General features: G+C 44.9%; 2 protein-coding genes across 2 annotated transcripts; both read left to right on the top strand.

Annotated features, from left to right (window-relative positions):
- Positions 1-1670: 1670 nt before the first annotated feature.
- LOC115867526 (zinc finger protein 705A-like) lies at positions 1671-5708 on the top strand. Its single transcript, XM_070044633.1, has 6 exons — positions 1671-1682; positions 2816-2942; positions 3665-3760; positions 4288-4370; positions 4830-5210; positions 5463-5708. Exons 1-6 carry the CDS (start codon positions 1671-1673, stop codon positions 5706-5708), a joined length of 945 nt encoding a protein of 314 aa, XP_069900734.1.
- A 5131-nt stretch (positions 5709-10839) lies between these two features.
- Positions 10840-18808, top strand: DEFB108B (defensin beta 108B). Its single transcript, XM_070044643.1, is given in 3 exon segments — positions 10840-10909; positions 18644-18675; positions 18677-18808. Coding segments are annotated over 3 exon segments (234 nt in total).
- Positions 18809-18951: the final 143 nt, after the last annotated feature.

The following is an 18951-nucleotide window of genomic DNA, read 5'->3' as shown; positions in this document are numbered from 1 at the left end:
ATCAAGTGATTTTCATTTCATTTCTTATGTGTCTTGGGATAGATTTTTATGTTGAAATAATTATCTCAAGGTAAAATAAATCTCTTGAGATATTTAATTCTTCCCCTAAATTAACAGATGTTAACCTCCTTTGATCCCTATAACTTGTAATCTGGACATGGCCAGGGTCGCCTAGGTTCCACCTTCTAGATGCAAGGCGGCTCTTTTGCATATGCCTGGGGTTTCCCTGGATATCATAGGGATTTACGTATTCCTATTATCAATAGAAGAAATATTCTAAGAGTGAAAGAGAAAGTTTCATTTCCCTCTGAAATTTGTCTTGAAGTCAAAACCAAAGGTATAACCCATGGCCAAGTCTTGATTGGTTTTCCTAGATAGTCCCTCCCACCTTGCATTTTCCTAGGTGCTGTGGATAATACAATCACTAAACGCTTTTTCTTGAGTGTGTTTATCCACAGTTAGCAGATGCTGGCATTAATCCAGGGCTTCTCTTTTTTTCAATAGAAAAATGCACTTTCACTTTGATTGTGGAGGGAGGACAGGAGAGAAGGAACTTGAGAGCAAATATCTTTAGAAGAGATTTCTGTTTCAAGATAGGATGTAATGAGGGGATTGAGTGTGGCTATATGGAGAGGTTTCCCCTATATCTGGGTGATAAACATGAAGAGAGAAATAACAGGGAGCTTCTTCTGATAACTAATATTAGAGGTCGTATTACAGGTAAAATCTAGGTGATCTTTGTTACCCTAAAGGAATTTGAGCACAGGACACAGGCTGAGCAAAATTAAATGACAGCTGATCCTTCTAGATGTGTAACTCTGTCATATACTCAAGTTTTTGGAACCTTTGTGTGTCACTTGTAAATTGGTAAATAAACCAATTTCCTCCAAAACCTCAGTCATTTTATATTTCTGAGCAACCTTGACACAGAGGGTTGAGACAGTCCACGACCGGAACACTATGACTCGTGTACCCCTGCTTCCTTCTGGAGCAGCGGATGTTAAGGACGAGACCGGAAGGGTGGGTGCCACGGTTCCTCCAAGTGGAATAAGCCCTTGGTTTAACCGCATCCTGAAATAGGTCCTCGGCTGATTAATATCCACGTAGATGGGGGACAGAACTAAAAGTCAGGGTTGAGGGAGAGCTGGAAGGCACTGAGGTTCCAGCGGGCTGCCAGGGGTGTTGGAGGACCACTGTGGGTGCATAAGGGAAGAGAATGATCTGGGGATTTCCAGTGTTTCCTACAGGAGGAAACCAAACTGTACTCCGGCATGAGTCAGGGTTCCCGAGGGTTTGAATCAAGGAGGACACTGAATGCTTCTGGATGCCCTAGGCTGCTGAACACACAAAGTCAATGCTTAGCACATTCTTATTTGCAAACTCTCTGAACTTTGACTTTCTGTCTTAGCAACCACAGCTCTAGCTTCTTACATGGGATCTGGGAGAGAAGAGACTGCACCGTGTTCTTAGGATGCACCACTGGTTTCCGTTTGCTGGGCTGGGGTCACAGCCAGGTGGAGGTGCAGGGCTCCATTTCAGGTGGGTCTGGAAGTTGTGCACAGGACTGGAGTCTCATGGCTTCTTCTCCATCCTCAGATTTGCGTGTTCAGTGCTTGGATTGGCTGTGAGTGAAATTCCGAGAAAGACTCCTGGCGACTGAGTTGTTGACAATGGAGCCTCTGGTGAGTAGCGACGCCTCCTTCTCCTGAAGCTACACCCCAAGTGCCATTAGCAATCGTTCCCTCATTCACACCTTCCACCTCTTAGTAATTAAGCTTTTATTCATATTCGATAACTGGGAGGAATGTGTAGGGAGGAGTATTTTCTTAACTGTGCTGCACAGAAAGGAGAAACAGTACAGTAGGTAGAATAAAATTAGGTTCTCTAATAGATTTTTGAAAAATTGGAGAAAAACCAATCACTAGGCTTCTTTCATCCCTCAGCATGGAGATGAGACTAGATTACAAGAGAAACAGTGATAACTAAGGTCAAGGTCCCTGAGAAGGTCAAGAATGGGAATCCTTATGCTGTGCAGCGATGGTCAGGCTAGGTCTGTCCTTCACTCCAGCCACCCGAGTCCCCGGCTTATGCTTCTGAACCATCTGACCTCAGAGTTTGTTACGAACACCTGCGACCTGTAGTGTTGAGAAAGAGAGCACGTACTGGTACCAAGTTCTGTATGAATGTTGTTCAGTTCTGAGGAACATGAAGGATCCCTTCATGGTTCTGTGAAATTGGCATGATTAGCAGAATAATGTTTTGTATTTAACCCAGGTTTGCTAGACAGCAAACCCCTCATACAATAATATATTGGATGATTCAACACTCATAAGAAGTAATGAAAGCAGTTTCTATCTGGAGAGTCAAAGGTTCCTCTAGTGACATAATTTAAACCAATAGTCATGTTTTCAAGGTAGCCCATCATGGTTATTGTTTGTCTTGTCATGAATCTGTAGAGTTCCTTGAAATTAATAGGGAAGAGAGATTGAGTTATGAATACGCAAGTGAATATTTCACTATCAACTGTATGGAAGTCCTAATTTCCAGGTTATTGAAAAACTTCACTGTTGTATTATAACACACTTCAAGTGATATTTCTGTGAAATAAAGCTTCATGATGTCAGAGTGTGTAGGTTTCTGTGAATGTACCTGAAAGGCAGACACCAGCTCAGCGCTGGCAGAGAACCAAGGGGAACCCCACACAGAGCGTGATCCTTTATCCACCCAGACCCCATCACCTCCTCATCTCAACCCTCCCACCCTGGACAGTGGTAGGGACTGCTCTGTCTAAACCAGAACATCCCTGATGTTTTAGGAATCAGTGACGTTTGAAGATGTAGCGATCAACTTCACCCAGGAAGAGTGGGCCCTGCTGGACACATCCCAGAAAACCCTGTTCAGAAACGTGATGCTGGAAAATATCACCCACCTGGTCTCCGTAGGTGAGTCTGTCAACACGGATGTACGTGCACGTGTGTTCACTGCATTCATTCACTCACCGAACAGGCATTTAGATCAGCTTCCCCTTGTCCCACTCCAAGTCCTTCCTGCTTCTTTGATAGTCCTCATAACTACTTAAAACGAAGACGTTTCTTTTCACGGCACTTTTCATTACTGCACTGGAAAGTAATCTTGGCCACATTTCATATCTCTGTGGCTACTCAGTGTTTACACTCAGAACAGAACTGGGGATTCAATGGATATTTTAATGCATAAGTAAATGGATCAAATATTTTTAAAATGAGTCTTCTGTTCTAGTCACTCCATGAAGGCTTGAGACCAGAGTCGTGTATATGACATAATTTTGATGATTCCTGTAAGGCGTACCCTTACTGGCTCCTGTTTGAAAGTAATATTCAGCCCACTGTAGAGTCCTTCAATCTTTCCCATTTGGAAAACACTGAGGATTCTGTAATCTCTCTTTGAACTTGTGCACAGGCATCAGCCGCTAGAGGGTCTCACTGTGTTTGCTGCTGCTCTGGATTTCCTCCTGGTCTGCTGAAGGACCTTCACTGTTTTGTCTGTTGAAGATGTTGTTGCCTGCACTGACCTTCAATCATCTCTGTATTTTCCTCTTTCCCTTACCCTGGACTTGAGCACAGCAAAGGGTAATTAGCCCAGACTCAAAATCCAACACTTTTTTTTTCTTTTTCGTATCAAACAGGGTATCAGATCCGCAAATCAGATGTGATTTCCCAGCTCGAACAAGGAAAAGAGCTGTGGAGTGAAGCAACAGGATGCCTCCAAGGCCAGAGTCCAGGTAAGAATCAGGGGCCTGTGCTTCACTGAAAAAGAGTTTCAGTCAGTGTGTTAAGTCCTTGGAAACACCAAATGAAAGTTTTATGAAGTGAGCAATATGTTCTAAACTGGAAGTGAGGACATTGGGCTGAAATTCTTCATGTTGTTATCATTCTTTGCATCTACCAATCACAATTCATATTACTTCCTGCCATTTTCAATTCTTTAGGGAAAAGTGTGCTTGTGGACTCACTGCAGTTAAACTTTCACATAGTGATTCTTGTCCTGATCGCCCCATTTAATGTGTTTACCATCATTTGCTGACCCAATGTCTTTCCACCACATTACATTTTTACATTTTAATCCTGTTTTTTTCTAATAGACAATGACTTTTAAAATATTTCTACTACCTTGAGTACTTCTTTATTATACATTGTTTCTCCAACTAAGTGTCAACGTTTGAAAGATACTCACATGGACCTTGATGTTTGTTTACATTTCTATTTCCCTAATGCCATTCTAAAATCTATATTTTTTCCATTTCTTTAGATGGTGAAAGTCCGCTTAGACAACAAGAAATGATATTCACGCAAAGTGTCTACAGGAAGCACATATCTGCCACCATGCCAATGGTAAGTTTCATGGGTGGAACACCAGTCATCCAAATGAAGGACCTGGCAGTGAGGTAAGTTGGTAATTGAGCACAATTGCTGGTATGTAATTAAGCTGAGATTGAGTTCTTTCTGGGGAAATTTTTGGATAGGCTAAAATCAGTTAAGAAATTAATATGAGCTCAAAACCGCAGCATGAAACCTAAGAAAAAAAGTCAGTTGCACTAACATTGCTCATCTCATAGTCTCTAAAACACACTGAAATCTTCCAAATTAATCTGATATCTGGGTTGGAAAACAATAAAAGAGAATGTTTGTGCCTGCAGGGGAGTAACACAACATTTGTATGCAACTGACACTGGAAACATTTTAACAGGAGACTATTAACAACTGATGCTCTAGGGTGTAAATGTAGAGGCATGAGTGTCTGCATGGATGTGGGTGAACCAGTAACAGCCTCATATCTCCTTCCCATAACAGGTTTCTCACACGCAACGGGATCCTGTTGGATGGACTGATTTGAGTGATGAATTTACTCCTAGATCTTCACCTAAACATTTATCAATTCACTTAAGGAGGAAACGTAATGTCAGCAAACAGTGTGGAAATTCACTTAGTCAAGGGTCATTCCTTGACGGACAGGGTCACATTCACACTAGAGGTAAATCATGTGAATGTCCTTTCTGTGGGAAAGCCTTTAGTAATTCCTCTAGCCTCAGACGACACAAGATGATTCATACTGGAGAGAAACCATATAAATGTCATCTCTGTGGAAGTGGCTTTTTTCAAAGTTTTAACCTTAGAAATCACAAGCAGATCCACACTGGAGAGAAACCATATAAATGTCATGTGTGTGGGAAAGTCTTCAGTCAAAGTTCCTACCTGAAAGAACATGAGAAAATTCACACAGGAGAGAAGCCATATAAATGCCATCTATGTGAGAAAACTTTTAATCAAATCTCTTACCTTAGAAAACATAAGAAAATCCATTCCAGAGAGAAGCACTATGAATGTCATCAGTGTGGGAAAGCCTTTAGTCAGAGCTCTGGACTTAGTCAGCACAAGAGAATCCACACTGGAGAGAAACCACACGTATGTCTTCTGTGTGGGAAGGCCTTCAGTCACAGTTCTGAATTGACTCGGCACAAAAGGACCCACACAGGAGAGAAACCCTATAAATGTCAGCAGTGTGGGAATGCTTTCAGTCAATGTACAAACCTGAGAAGACATGAGAGAACCCACACTGGAGAGCAGCCCCATGAATGTCAGTGGTGTGGGAAATGCTTCAGTCACGACTCTTCCCTTAGACGACATGAGGGAACTCAGCACTGGAGAGAAAGTCAGGAGGGCTCTCAGTAGACGTTCTGACCTGAGATGACATGGTGTCATACGTGTGAGGAATGTGGGTGGAACACCAGCATAGCTTTAGCATTTAACCACACCAAGGTTCACACCCAGTAAAGAAACTCTGTCTGTAATCAATATGGACACTTGTTCAGGCATCACACTCCTCAGTCCAGACAGGCATCACCTGTGGATGTGGATCCATATGTGCCCTGTCAACGTGGCAAAGCCTTTAGTCATTGGCCTGACCTCAGGTAACTTAGCAGAACTCACTCTGTAAATACAGTATGGGTGTTTTTAGCAACAGCTCCCAACTCTAAAGACCCTAGAGCAGTGGTCCCCAGCCTTTCTGGCACCAGGAACCACTTTTGTGGAAGACAATTTTTCCACGGATGGGGGGCCACGGGGATGGTTCAGGTGGTGATGCAAGCTATGGGGGGCAGCAGATGAACCTTTGCTTGCTTGCCCGCCGCTCACCTCCTGCTGTGCGGCCTAGTTCCTAACAGGCCACAGACCAGTACTGGTCCATGGTCTGGGGGTTGGGGACCCCTGTCCCAGAGGGCTTGAGCAGAGGATAACCAACCCCTAGTTCTCCTTTGATAATTATGGTCGACATGAGCCAACTCCCAGTGGAGAACCACTAAGACTATAATAACTGTAAATAAACATTCAGCCAAGCACCAGGTTTGATGTGCACAAGAAACTCAGTGAAAGAATAAACACTAAATCAAGAACAAAGATGAAGACTCTTGAGAAATACGAAAGTTTCCTGAGCAACACCAGAGCATACTTATAAATAATTCATACTGGAGAAGTTATTCAAAGTAAGGTCATGAGAAATTCTTTATTCATAGAGCAACCTCTCTGGTACATGTGTGCTCAGACTGTACATCACACCTTCAGTGTTCTGAAGGAAGGGAAATTTTCAGTGGTCACTTATTTCTTAGTCAACATTAAATTCTCACATTGAGGATGCAGCAATCCTAAAAATCAAAATGGAGCTATAGCTAGATTTTACATCAGAAAAAAAATGAGTATGTGGAAGAAGGAGCCTCTAAAAGAATCCTTTAACACACATTCAGGCAAATTGTGATTTGGTGAAATACCTCTTCATGAAAATGTGGCATAAAAAGGAGAGTAAAGTGATCTAGCAATATAGAATGTAGAGTTTGGAAGAAATTAAAATTTGTGTATAGAATAATAGTTGCAACTATTCAAACAATAAAGTCTGTGGCTAAAGGAGCTAAGTGTTGGTGTCTGGTCTTCTTTATGCCCCTGTAAACACAGGGATTCAGGTCTGCACCCTCGGAAAGTGGGCAGAGACTCAGCCCCACTCTCTGAGTGTCCCCTTTTTCCACAGCTCTTTCCACACAACTCAGCTCCACTTCTTCCAACGTCCCTCAACCCCATCTACCCTTTCAGGCCCTGGTGGTGACACAGCTCTGATCTTCAGCTCCACTGGTCATGTTTCCCAGAATGTCACGACCCTGGTCAGGCAAGGTCATGGGGAAGTCTCAAAGATATCTATCTAGTCCTACACTTTTTGAGGCCCCTCAACCTATGTCTGCAGATGGAAACCACCTGGGGCTAGAGAGACAGGCATGTCTGCCCTCCCAGACCTCAGAAATCTCTTTGTTATTTTGTCCCAAAACCTCTGAATTAATCTAAGTGGATGAAGAGTTCCTTCCACGATCATACTCTCTATCTTATTTCACCGAGCTGTGTAAAGAGGGCTTCCCGGGAAGAGGAAACCATGTTCCACACAGAACAACTGTTTGGGGAGAGCATCTTCACTCCGCAGAAGCCTGTACGTCAAGGGCAGCTGCTGGTTGAAGGCACAAGGTTGTTAAAATATCGGGAAAGCAGAGCCGGCACACTCGGGGCCGTGCCCACACCTACGGGAACTTCTGGAATGACCCTTCTCTTTGTGATCCGGGTCTGACCTTATTCCTTATATTCCCTTATCTCATGACCTCAGTCCTGTCCCAGCACTTCCTTACAGATTCTCACAAAACAAAACACCACTGATCCTTACTTCTGGCATTTCAAAGCGTCTGAATAGGCCCTGACAAATGCTCTATTTTATGGAATCCTCTGAACATCACAGGAGTAAAGAAGAGGAGTCTGTCATCGTAGCCATCTGGGATTGGAATTGTGAGGGATGGGCTCGGTTTTCTTGGACCTGCAAATACAGGGGACAGGGCTTCAGGACACAGGATGGGTTTAGTGAGACAGCATTGATCTGGGGCTGTCACTTTTGAGGTGGTGGCGTACCTTCCATCTACCCAGGTGATGCCACACAGCTCATTATCCATACTCGACCCCAAACATTCAGAGTAAGTATGTCCACACCACCAGACTTCTTTTGACAACTGCCAAGTATGTGCAACACCGAATCCCCTAGAAAAATTGGCGCTAATACCATTCTCCATCTCTGACTAATGCACTCCAAGTGCAATACTGGAAAGTCATTCAACTGATTCATAAGAATTCCATAGTGCAAAAATTCAGACATCCTGCACCCCGTCAACAAATGAGTCTTCAAACGCAGAACAAGTGGAAAGTCCTCAGACCCAGTAATCAACCCCACCTGCTCCAGTAGCTTTGCGGTGTACACCACACTCCTGAGAAGGAGGCACAAGTTGCCACTGAATATCGCATCCTGTGAACACTGCAGACACGCAGTCCTTTCACGAGACTAGATTATTCACACCTGCAACACGATTTCCTATACACGACTGGGTTTGTGTGTGTGTGACTGTGGGTGTTGGGCGTGTGTGTTTGCAGATGTGCAGCAGAGCTTACTGCAGTGCATCCAGAGACCTCAGCTTCTTCTCGTTCTTCTTCTTGGAAGTCCTTCCCTCTGAGACAAGGGATGTGGCCGATGTTTACTGGTCCCTGAGGCGGGGTGCCTCTGGTTGGATTGTTGAGCCGGCAGTTTTCCTGTTCAGGAAGTTTCATTTTCATCCCATCTCCATATTTCGACGGGTGAATCACGACAGCATGGGCAGGCAGGGGAGACTCGATCTTCCTGAGGTTGGGTTCAGGCTGAGGTCGGTTGTGTTCTCGGCGGCATCTCCACTGCTCTAAGGTGATTTCTTGAACATCTGTTTCCTCCAGGTGTTCCCAGGAACTCTGACGCTGGCGTCTCTTCCAGGTTCCCCGTGGGCTGCATCCATGCCTGCGGGGTCAGCCCCAGGGATGTCAGTGCCCCTCCCGGCGACGGTCCCCCACCGTCTCCTTCCAATGAGGTCTTCTGGACGTAAAAGAGGACATAGGCACTTTGGCTCAGGGCAGAAGCCACGTCACAGGCGGTGACCTTGGTATCGTCCATTTTATACCACTGGCCGTCCCCAGCTTTGACATAACAGAAGTAGGGTTTTCGGTGATAACTGCCCCCAGAGGGCACCAGCACCGCATAGAACACATAATGCAGTGGTCCTGCCTTCTGCTCCGACATGTATGGTTGCAAGTCGAAGCACCCGGGATACAGAACTTTCTTATCCATTTTGTCACCTGTGAAATCCGATGAACTGCTTCAGCACAAGGATCAGGACCTTGGGGTGCTGTGCAAAGTCAACCTCTTGGTGGCGGGCACCTTCTTGAGACAAACACTACAATGATGGGCATCTTCCCCATCCAGCTTTTTGGGCTTCTCCAACTCTCTCAAAGTGTGGTTCACACTCTGAGCTGCCATGATATCCAGGGTGCTGTCCAGATAAGGGTCAGAAGGGTCTATTTGTAGACGACCTAAAATATGTTTACTTGTCAGCATCATGCATAAATATGCTGAGAGAGGAAAACAGCGTTCGGGTAATGAGGATACATTTTGCCTAGCCCCTCCAAAAGAAATAAAAGGAAGACCGCGGGAATAAGTGGGGTGTGTGTGTGTGTATTTATAAGTACCTTTAGGCATGCACATTTTCAAAGTACTAATATTCTTAATGTATTATGGTTTGTACTTAACAAAGAGATTTCTGCCATTTGGGACACTTCTTAAATGAAAAGCAAACTTCTGATCACTTTCTTAATTCCCTGAATATCCTTGGCAATCTTTCCCAACAGATTCCCTTGATGGTTTAGAATTCAGAAGGAAGTCGTTCATGAATGTATCCACCTTGCAATGGAGTGAATTAACAGTGAATTAATAGTGTCATTTACCTGAATTAACAGTGAATTAACAGTGTCATTTACATTAAGTTTTCCATTATGTGGAAGAAAATTTTCTGTACAATGCTCACACTTTATGTAGACAGAACTCCCTTCTCAAATGCCAGTATTTACGAAGGGCCAAAAAATACTGAACAAAAAGATTATCTTCCTGTGGTTTTGTTTCTACACTTTTGCTCCTCCTCTATTTTAACTCATCAATATAATGATCACGAGGGTAATTAGAAATACATTAGTCTACCTATGTTGGTCACTTAAACTGTGACAATGTAAATCCTTGTCAATCACTTGGGGGAATCTGTTTCCTAATCTCCATTTCCTTAAGTTGATTATTATTATTATTAACAGCCATCGTAGCATTAACATCATTAACATCATCATCACTATCATCATTATCATTATTTTTATTATTACACTACTTATTATAGAGGACTTTTGCATACTGCTCTATTCAAAAGTGTTTTGGATTTGCTGAAGATGATTCCTGAAGGTTCTCCCCACAGACACACACACAGCAGCCCTTTGTCAACAGCTTTATTGCCGGCACCTGTTGGCTGGACGAGGCTCATGAAATCCTGCACGTTCCCCTCAGGGAACGGTGAGCAGCCCAGGCTGGAAGGGGAGCTTCGAAGAGCATGTCCATGGGCCACCTGAGCCTATAGGACAAATGACGAGTCCTCTTGAGGGCCCAGAAAGAGCTGTGTCTCCCAGGAAGTCAGAGAGGGTATGCTTGCCCACCATAGCCGCATTGTCAAGGTTACTCTGGGGGCCCAGGAACCACTCTTGCCCTCCTTGAGAGGCTGGAGGTGGCATCCCTGCCCCCAGCATCTTCAGAATTTTCTTCTCAGATCAGGAACCCAGGAACCACCATAGCTGGAAACGGAGGTGCACAGAGGTCATCTTATCCCCCCCAAGCCTCTAGAATGTTCTCAGTTCCCACGGGTGCCCAGGAAAGGCCGATGCCAACACTGAAGGCATGGAGAATGTGGTTCGCTCGCCCAAGCAACTGCAGAAAGTTTTCAGTCCACCTGGCAACTGGGAAACTGGTGCTGCCAGTCCCTTTTGCCCTTGCTGGCCAGGAAGCATACAGATGATGACCTTGGACAGTGTAGGTGCAAATGGAGGGGCCTGGACTTCAAGGTGCCCAGAATGAGAAGGACCGACAGCAGGCGAGGTCTGGGCGGTGCTGGGGGCTTCATGTCTGATGTCTGAACGCTGACTGTGGATGTGCATTCTTGTCTTCTTTGCCTGGAGAAGCTGAAAAAAGTTCTGGAGACGAATGGTGGTGATGGTTGCACAACAATGTAAATGTACTTGATGTCTCTGAACTGTATGACCATAAATGATTAAAATGGTAAGTTTATGTACATTTTACCATGATGAAAAATCATAACTCCAAAGAGATGGACAGTAGAACACACATTGCCTTAAGGGGATGAGGAAATACAGATGGCATAGTACGGAGAAGAAAGTGTAATCTGCTGTTTTCTGATGGAATGTCCTATAAATATCAATTAAATCTATCTGGTCTATTGCGTCATTTAAAGCTTGTGTTTCCTTATTAGTTTTCTGTCTGGATGATCTGTCCGTTGGTATAAGTGAGGTGTTAAAGTCCCCCACTACTATTGTGTTACTGTCGATTTCCTCTTTTATAGCTGTTAGCAGTCTCCTTGGATTGATCCCTTGATCATTATGTAGTGTCCTTCCCTGTCTCTTGCAACAGTCCTTATTTTAAAGTCTATTTTATCTGATATGAGTGTTGAACCTCCAGCTTTCTTCTGATTTCCATTTGCATGGAATATCTTTTTCCATCCCCTCACTTTCAGTCTGTATGTGTCCCTAGATCTGAAGTGGGTCTCTTGTACACAGCATATATATGGGTCTTGTTTTTGTATCTGTTCAGTGCGCCTGTGACTTTTGGCTGGAGCATTTAATCCATTCATGTTTAAGGTAACTATTGGTATGTATGTTCCTATGACCATTTTCTTAATTGTTTTGGGTTTGTTTTTGTGGGCCCTTTTCTCCTCTTGTGTTTCCCACTTAGAGAAGGTCCTTTAGCATCAGTTGTAGAGCTGGTTTGGTGGTGCTGAATTCTCTTAGCTTTTGCTTGTCTGTAAAGCTTTTGATTTCTCCGTCAATTCTGAATGAGATCCTTGCGGGGTAGAGAAATCTTGGTTGTAGGTTCTTCCCTTTCATCACTTTAAGTATATCATGCCACTCCCTTCTGGACTGTAGAGTTTCTGCTGAGAAATCAGCTGTTAACCTTATGGGAGTTCCCTTGTATGTTATCTGTCGTTTTTCCCTTGTTGCTTTTAATAATTTTTCTTTGTCTTTAATTTCTGTCAGTTTGATTACTATGTGTCTCAGTGTGTTTCTCCTTGGGTTTATCCTGCCTGAGACTCTCTGTGCTTCCTGGACTTGGGTGGCTATTTCCCTTCCCATGTTAGGGAATTTTTCGACTATAATTTTGTCAAATATTTTCTCAGGTCCTTTCTTTCTTCTCCTTCTGGGACCCCTATAATGTGAATGTTGGTGTGTTTAATGTTGTCCCAGAAGTCTCTTAGGCTGTCATTTCTTTTCATTCTTTTTTCTTTATTCTGTTCTGTGGCAGTGAATTCCACCATTCTGTCTTCCAAGTCACTTATCCGTTCTTCTGCCTCAGTTATTCTGCTATTGATTCCTTCTTGTATATTTTTCATTCCAGTTATTGTATTGTTCATCTCTGTTTGTTTGTTCTTTAATTCTTCTAGGTCTTTGTTAATCATTTCTTGCATCTTCTCGATCTTTGCCTCCATTCTTTTTCCAAGGTCCAGGATCATCTTCACCATCATTATTCTGAATTCTTTTTCTGGAATGTTGCCTATCTCCACTTCATTTAGTTGTTTTTCTGGGGTTTTATCTTGTTCCTTCATCTGGTACATAGTCCTCTGCCTTTTCATTTTGTCTGTCTTTCTATGAATGTGGTTTTTGTTCCACAGGCTGCTGGATGGTAGTTCTTCTTGCTTCTGCTGTCTGCCCTCTGGTGGATGAGGCTATCTAAGAGGCTTGTGCAAGCTTCCTGATGGGAGGGACTAGTGGTGGGTAGAGCTGGGTGTTGCTCTGGTGGGCGGAGCTCAGTAAAACTTTAATCTGCTTGTCTGCTGATGGGTGGGGCTGAGTTCCCTCCCTGTTGGTTGTTTGGCCTGAGGCGACCCAGCACTGGAGACTACAGGCTCTTTGGTGCAGCTAATGGTGGACTCCAGGAGGGCTCACACCAAGGAGGACTTCCCAGAACTTCTGCTGCCAGTGTCCTTGTCCCTTGGTGAGCCACAGCTGCCCCCTGCCTCTGCAGGAGACCCTCCAACACTAGCAGGTAGGTCTGGTTCAGTTTCCTATGGGGTCACTGCTCCTTTCCCTGGGTCCCAATGCACACACTACTTTGTGTGTGCCCTCCAAAAGTGGAGTCTCTGTTTCCCCCAGTCCTGTCGAAGTCCTGCAATCAAATCCCACTAGCCTTCAAAGTCTAATTCTCTAGGAATTCCTCCTCCCGTTGCCAGACCCCCAGGTTGGGAAGCCTGACGTGGGGCTCACTTCAGTGAACTTCACTCCAGTGGGTGGACTTCTGTGGTATAAGTGTTCTCCAGTTTGTGAGTCACCCACCCAGCAGTTATGGGATTTGATTTTACTGTGAGTGTGCCCCTCTACTGTCTCATTGTGGCTTCTCCTTTGTCTTTGGATGTGGGATATCATTTTTGGTGAGTTCCGGTGTCTTCCTGTTGATGATTGTTCAGCAGGTAGTTGTGATTCTGGTGCTCTTGCACGAGGGAGTGAGAGTACATCCTTCTACTCTGCCATCTTGAACTAATCCTCTATACATTTTTTCTAAGTCCACTAGGGGGCAATACCGCTCTTGGCTTTCTAGAAAGTGTCACCACCTGTCCCTGCAGGTATTTTCTATCCCAGCTCAGAACCAGAAAGCCAACACTGCCAAAAATTGAGGTGCAGTTAGGGCATTCTAGGACCACCTGCGCCTCTGGAAACATTCTCAGTCCCCTCATTGGCCCCAGAAATTCTGTTACTAAACTGGACGGCACAGAGGTGCCGACATGCCTGTCCACCACCCGCGGATTTGTCTAAGTGCTGCAAGAAGCCCTCATGTTCTATAAATCGACCACAAAATCATCCATAATAAGAAAAAAAGATGAATAATGTTACTAATAAATACTAATAAAATAATGATGAATAATAAATACTAATAAAATACTAATAAATAATGACTAACAATGACAATAAAAATTGAGGGCCATCATAAAGATAATAATAATACCACCACTATTAATGAGAATCAAAATAAACCTTAAGGTAATGGGAGATTAGAGTACAGACTCTCCTGTATGACTGACCAGGTACTAATTTCTGGCCTCATGGGATATTTTGGCTTCAGAGTTCAAGGTCTGCACAAAGAGAAAAGAAAGTAAGGCAGAATGTAGGAGGAAAAGAGAATACAAAAACAAGGACGAGGAGGACACAGGTGACCTTGGGAACTCTGGCACAAACCCCGGAGGACAAATCTCACAGGGATGTCCTAAGGGACAGAGATAGAGGGACTTCGGTCCTGAGCCTGCCCACCCCTCCACACCCACTGATTTCAGAAGTTCTACCCCGGCAACTGCAGGCGAGGAACGCAGGACCACAGACCCACAGTCGGAGCGCAAGCCCCAGCTACACCCACCGGAAGCCCCAGCCTCGCCTCAGCCCTCACACCTGCATGCCCTCTGCCAGCTCTTCCTCCAGAACCCTGGGGTCCAGACAGCTGGCTGCCGTGTATCTCAGAGGCGGGGTACAGGACGGTGTCAGTGACAGCTGTTTCTGGACCAGCAGGGGGCGGCATAGGCCAACAAGTGGTTCTAGAACTCCCGGAGCAGCTGGCTTGCTCAGGCTGAGGGTCACCACCCGCCGCGCCTCTCAGTCCAGCACCATTTCCAGGTAAGCGCTGTTACCATTTACTTAGGCACTCAGGTTAAACTTACTGGATGACTCACATGTGCCCACTTTCATTAGAAACGTCATCATGGCCCTACACTTCGTCTCTCAAACATTCTCCACCCTCTCTCTGTCACTCACACTGTTTTAGTCTGGAGCCTCATCTAGGGTCTATTACCGCAACAGCCTTCGTCCAGATAGATTGCTCTGTCAATTTAGTTACTCTTCCTGGCCAATTCCGGAGTTGTTTTTATAAAATTGGAATCTAATTTTGCACAGATTAAGGTGTGCGCTTCACCTTTCTGTGCTGCACACAGGCAGGTGTGCACGTGCGCACACACACAAAATGTTGTTGTCAGTGATAAAAGCCAAGCCTGAGTTTTATTCTAAGACAAGAACACTTAGGATACTCTAATATAAGAGCTAGAAAGAAGCTGAGAGGTGATCTAAGTTGATATTTTCCACTGAGTATTCCAGAATCCATTTCAGAATTGGTTCCTGGGAAATTCGTTAAAAATGCAGACTTCTAGGCATTAGAAGGTGTACCTAGCCTTGTAGGCACCCTCCCAAACTAACACTGCCTGGAGTGGGTCGACGTGTCCGCATTTTGAAGCAATTTTCCCAGTTGTTTTTATGCGTAATGATTGAGAGTCTCCTGATTGCGACCCAACAGATCTAGGTCTGAACGGGCGCTACTGAGATTCAAGGGGAACGGCCCTCCTGCCGATGTCTGGACCTCCGGGGAGAAGCAGGCCTAGAGACCCCCTGCCTTCATGTTCAGAGGCATCTGACTGCCCTGCCAGTGTTGTATGCACTTGATGCGCTATTGAGAGTAAATGACCACCGGATTCAACTTCCTCCTCAGCCCTGAGGGGCGATGTCTGGTCTTAACAACAGGGAGCTCACGCCTTATTGGGAGGTAAGCATCTGTTAAGCAAACTAACATACGTGTGGTCAGTATATCCTGAGCAGAGCACTGTGGGCTTTCGGACCAGGAGTGAGTGGGGCGATTAATCATGGGGAGGGCTAGCAAAGCCTGGGAAGTGCTCACTAACACAATGTCTAGTCACTAACTAAACCAGCAGGTGTCTGTACACAGCCTGGCTCCTTGTAACTGAATATAGATAGCTCTTCGCTCGCACACCTTACCTGGAGCCAAAGTGTTTGTAGCTTATGTTCCCATTTAACAGGGTTTTCTGGTCAAAAGTGTGCGCCCACATCTCCCTAATGAACTGAGCGTCCAACAAAACAAGGATTCTCAGCCTTCTTGCAAAGGCCATTCTGTGCGCATAGAACGCTCCTGTCCACAAGTACCCTAATGAGGTACAGGAGGGCACTTGATGTCCGGCCAAAGACATTCTGCTGGTGCCAGGGAGCCGCAGACGGAAGTTTTCTCTGCCTCTTGGAAATGAAGCCAAGCTTTCTCCTCTCTGCAGCCACGAGGACTGCGGTTCCCCGGCTTACCATTCTCTTCTTTATGGGCCAAGTCCCACCAGGTAACAAAACAAACTCTACTGAAGCTCTGGTAAGAGTAGGGTGCCTGAGGCCTTACAGGGGTCCAGTGTTCACAGCAACATCTGCATCACCTCTGCCCTGAGCAGGGGTCTCGTGGGAAACCTGAGAAGTCCTGCAGCCACTGACTCAGTAGTTCTCCACAGCAGCTCTCAGTTAGATGACATGAAGCCAAGGGCGTTTCAAGCGCTTGAAACCCTCTTTGTTCCAGCACTGAAGATGAATTATTTAGGCAAATTTACTAGCAGTTTCTAGATCTAGGTAACAAAAAAATGAGGCATTTTTCTACTAAAACTTGGTCTCCAAAACTCCTCTACTTTCAGCAAAAATTAGCATCCTAAGATACTGATGTAAGAGCTATGCCAAAGTTATAGGGGCAGAGGGATTGGTCGGGGTGGGGGTGTCTCCTTGAAAGGCTTGCCCTGAGTCTGAGAGACCTCCAACCCGCTGCCCCGCCCAGCCTTGATGATGCCCCCGAAGGCTCCATGCCAACCTCGGGCTATCCTCTTCCTTTTCAACATCTGTTCCCCTAAAGTAGAACTTTAAACACAGGGGTCAAGGTGGCACTGCAGTGAGTGCACCCCCTGCATTCTGCATGCGAACGTGGGTCACAGGTACAGGCACAGACGTATATCTCCGGGACATGTAGATGTAAGGAGGGATGAGCAACTTACTGCTCTACATCAAGAGGATTGTCTTACCTTTTCCTGAGAATTCAGGGTCTCAAGGGTTGGAAAGGAGCAGGAAAGTAGACAGATGCGTGATTGGGGACAGTCCTCATATAAGGAACGGTAGTCTACTTAATCCCAGCCCTGTTATTCCTCTCAAATTCCTTGCGGAGTGTGGGGTAGTGGATATATTTCACTATATTCTGCATTCACACACGCAGAATATCACTATTCTGGTTACAGGTAAAAACGCAGATGAAAACCTTGAATAGACAGCCTCAAACACTTAGGACTAATGTGATCCCATGATTTTCCTTCCAAAGCCTGCTCTGACCATCAGATCCTTCAAGGCCTAGTGCCTTAAGCTTTCAACCCCTGCGATACTTCTTTTGTCTTTCTTTCAGTCGTGCTTTCTCTCTGGCTCTCACTTACGAAGCCTCTCCCTCATCCTTGTGCCAGTACTCTATTTTGAGGGCTAGCTGACTCTTCCCCGGACTATCTAGCAGCCAAGGTTACTGGCCTATGATGTCTCGGAAGTCGAAGGCCATCGTATCTTTTTTTCTTTGTATGCCTGCTTCCCAGTAAGGGCCTCACATTCAGTGGATGCTTAACAAATATCCATTAATGATTGCCTTGTGAACAGTAAAGAGTTAAATTCAAGTTAATGCATTTGATTTTCGGCTGAATTCAATGGACTTTTGTTGAATGTCCATGAATGCCCTATACTGATTTGAAGCTATTCAAGAATTGGCTTTTATGTTCCAGAATAGGAAAATCTAGAAGTGTTGGTTTGGAGACCTCTCTTAATGTCAGCAAAGAGCTTAAGAAGCTGTCAGGGAAAAGGTGCACTTTGTAACATACAGGGATGGCTCAGAATCAAGCCACTTTCGAAACTGAGCCCCTCATTGTGTATGACCCCACCCCCGAACACTAATACATTAGGAAAGAAGTCAAATACTAGTCAATGCTTTTAACAAGGATGCTTGTTTAGCCTTTAAGAATCTTAATGTATGCAGTGATTCCTGCAGCAGATTGAAACCTCAAAGACCAGAGCCAGGAAGAGAGGCAGTGAGCGCAGCTCCAGGATGCAAGAGATACTGACATGGGCACTGTTTGCATGTTACATATGTAGGAATATTGTTCCCTTCCCCCGGAAACATATCCTCTCTAATAATTTCCTTGATGTATATTATCCTTTGGATCTGTATTTCAGTTCCGCTTTTGAAAGACACACACATACACACACACATATAGAAAGAGAGATATCTCTAAAAAGTTTCTTCTACTCTAGGAAAACCAGCAGTAGAAGACTAATATTAAATAAAAACTGACCTCTGTCATCGGTGTTAACAGATAATAAGGATCGAGAAAGACCCAGAAGAGCTGGGGTGTGTGTGCCCTGGCGTGGGGGCAGGGCTGCCCACGGCTAGCCTTTCGTTACTCAGATGCACTCAATATTGTCCGATTTTACAGCAATGCCCCAAATCCAAATTTTTGTGTGAAAGCAGATTTTTAAGAAATCAAGTAACAATGAAAAATCCACACAAGACTGTTTGCAGATACTCCCTCCTCCCATGTAATTCAATAAAAATTCAGGGACACCAGGAAATAGCTACCACAACTCTCTTCTCTGTGCAGGCAGGGCCGGTTTCAAGGAAGTCTGTGAGCGTTCCAAACGGCTCCTGCCAGGAATTCTGCATCGACTCAGAAATCCAGGCTGGGAGGCGTGTGGACGGCCGACCATGCCGTCTGCCCACGGTGCACGTGCCTGAAGTCGACCCTGCTACACCCAGGGAGCACTGACGCCCTTCTCAAGCTGTTTGTTTGTTTGGATGTTTTATCCTCACTCCCTCGCTCGCTTTTGCTCTCGCCTCTCTTTCTGTCTTTGTTCTCACAGGGATTCTTAGTGAGTTCTCAATAAATAAAAAAAACAAAACTTGCAAACA

This window comes from Globicephala melas, chromosome 21 (assembly GCF_963455315.2).
Source record: "Globicephala melas chromosome 21, mGloMel1.2, whole genome shotgun sequence".
NCBI lineage: Eukaryota > Metazoa > Chordata > Mammalia > Artiodactyla > Delphinidae > Globicephala > Globicephala melas.
This window is presented reverse-complemented; position numbering and strand designations above follow the sequence as displayed.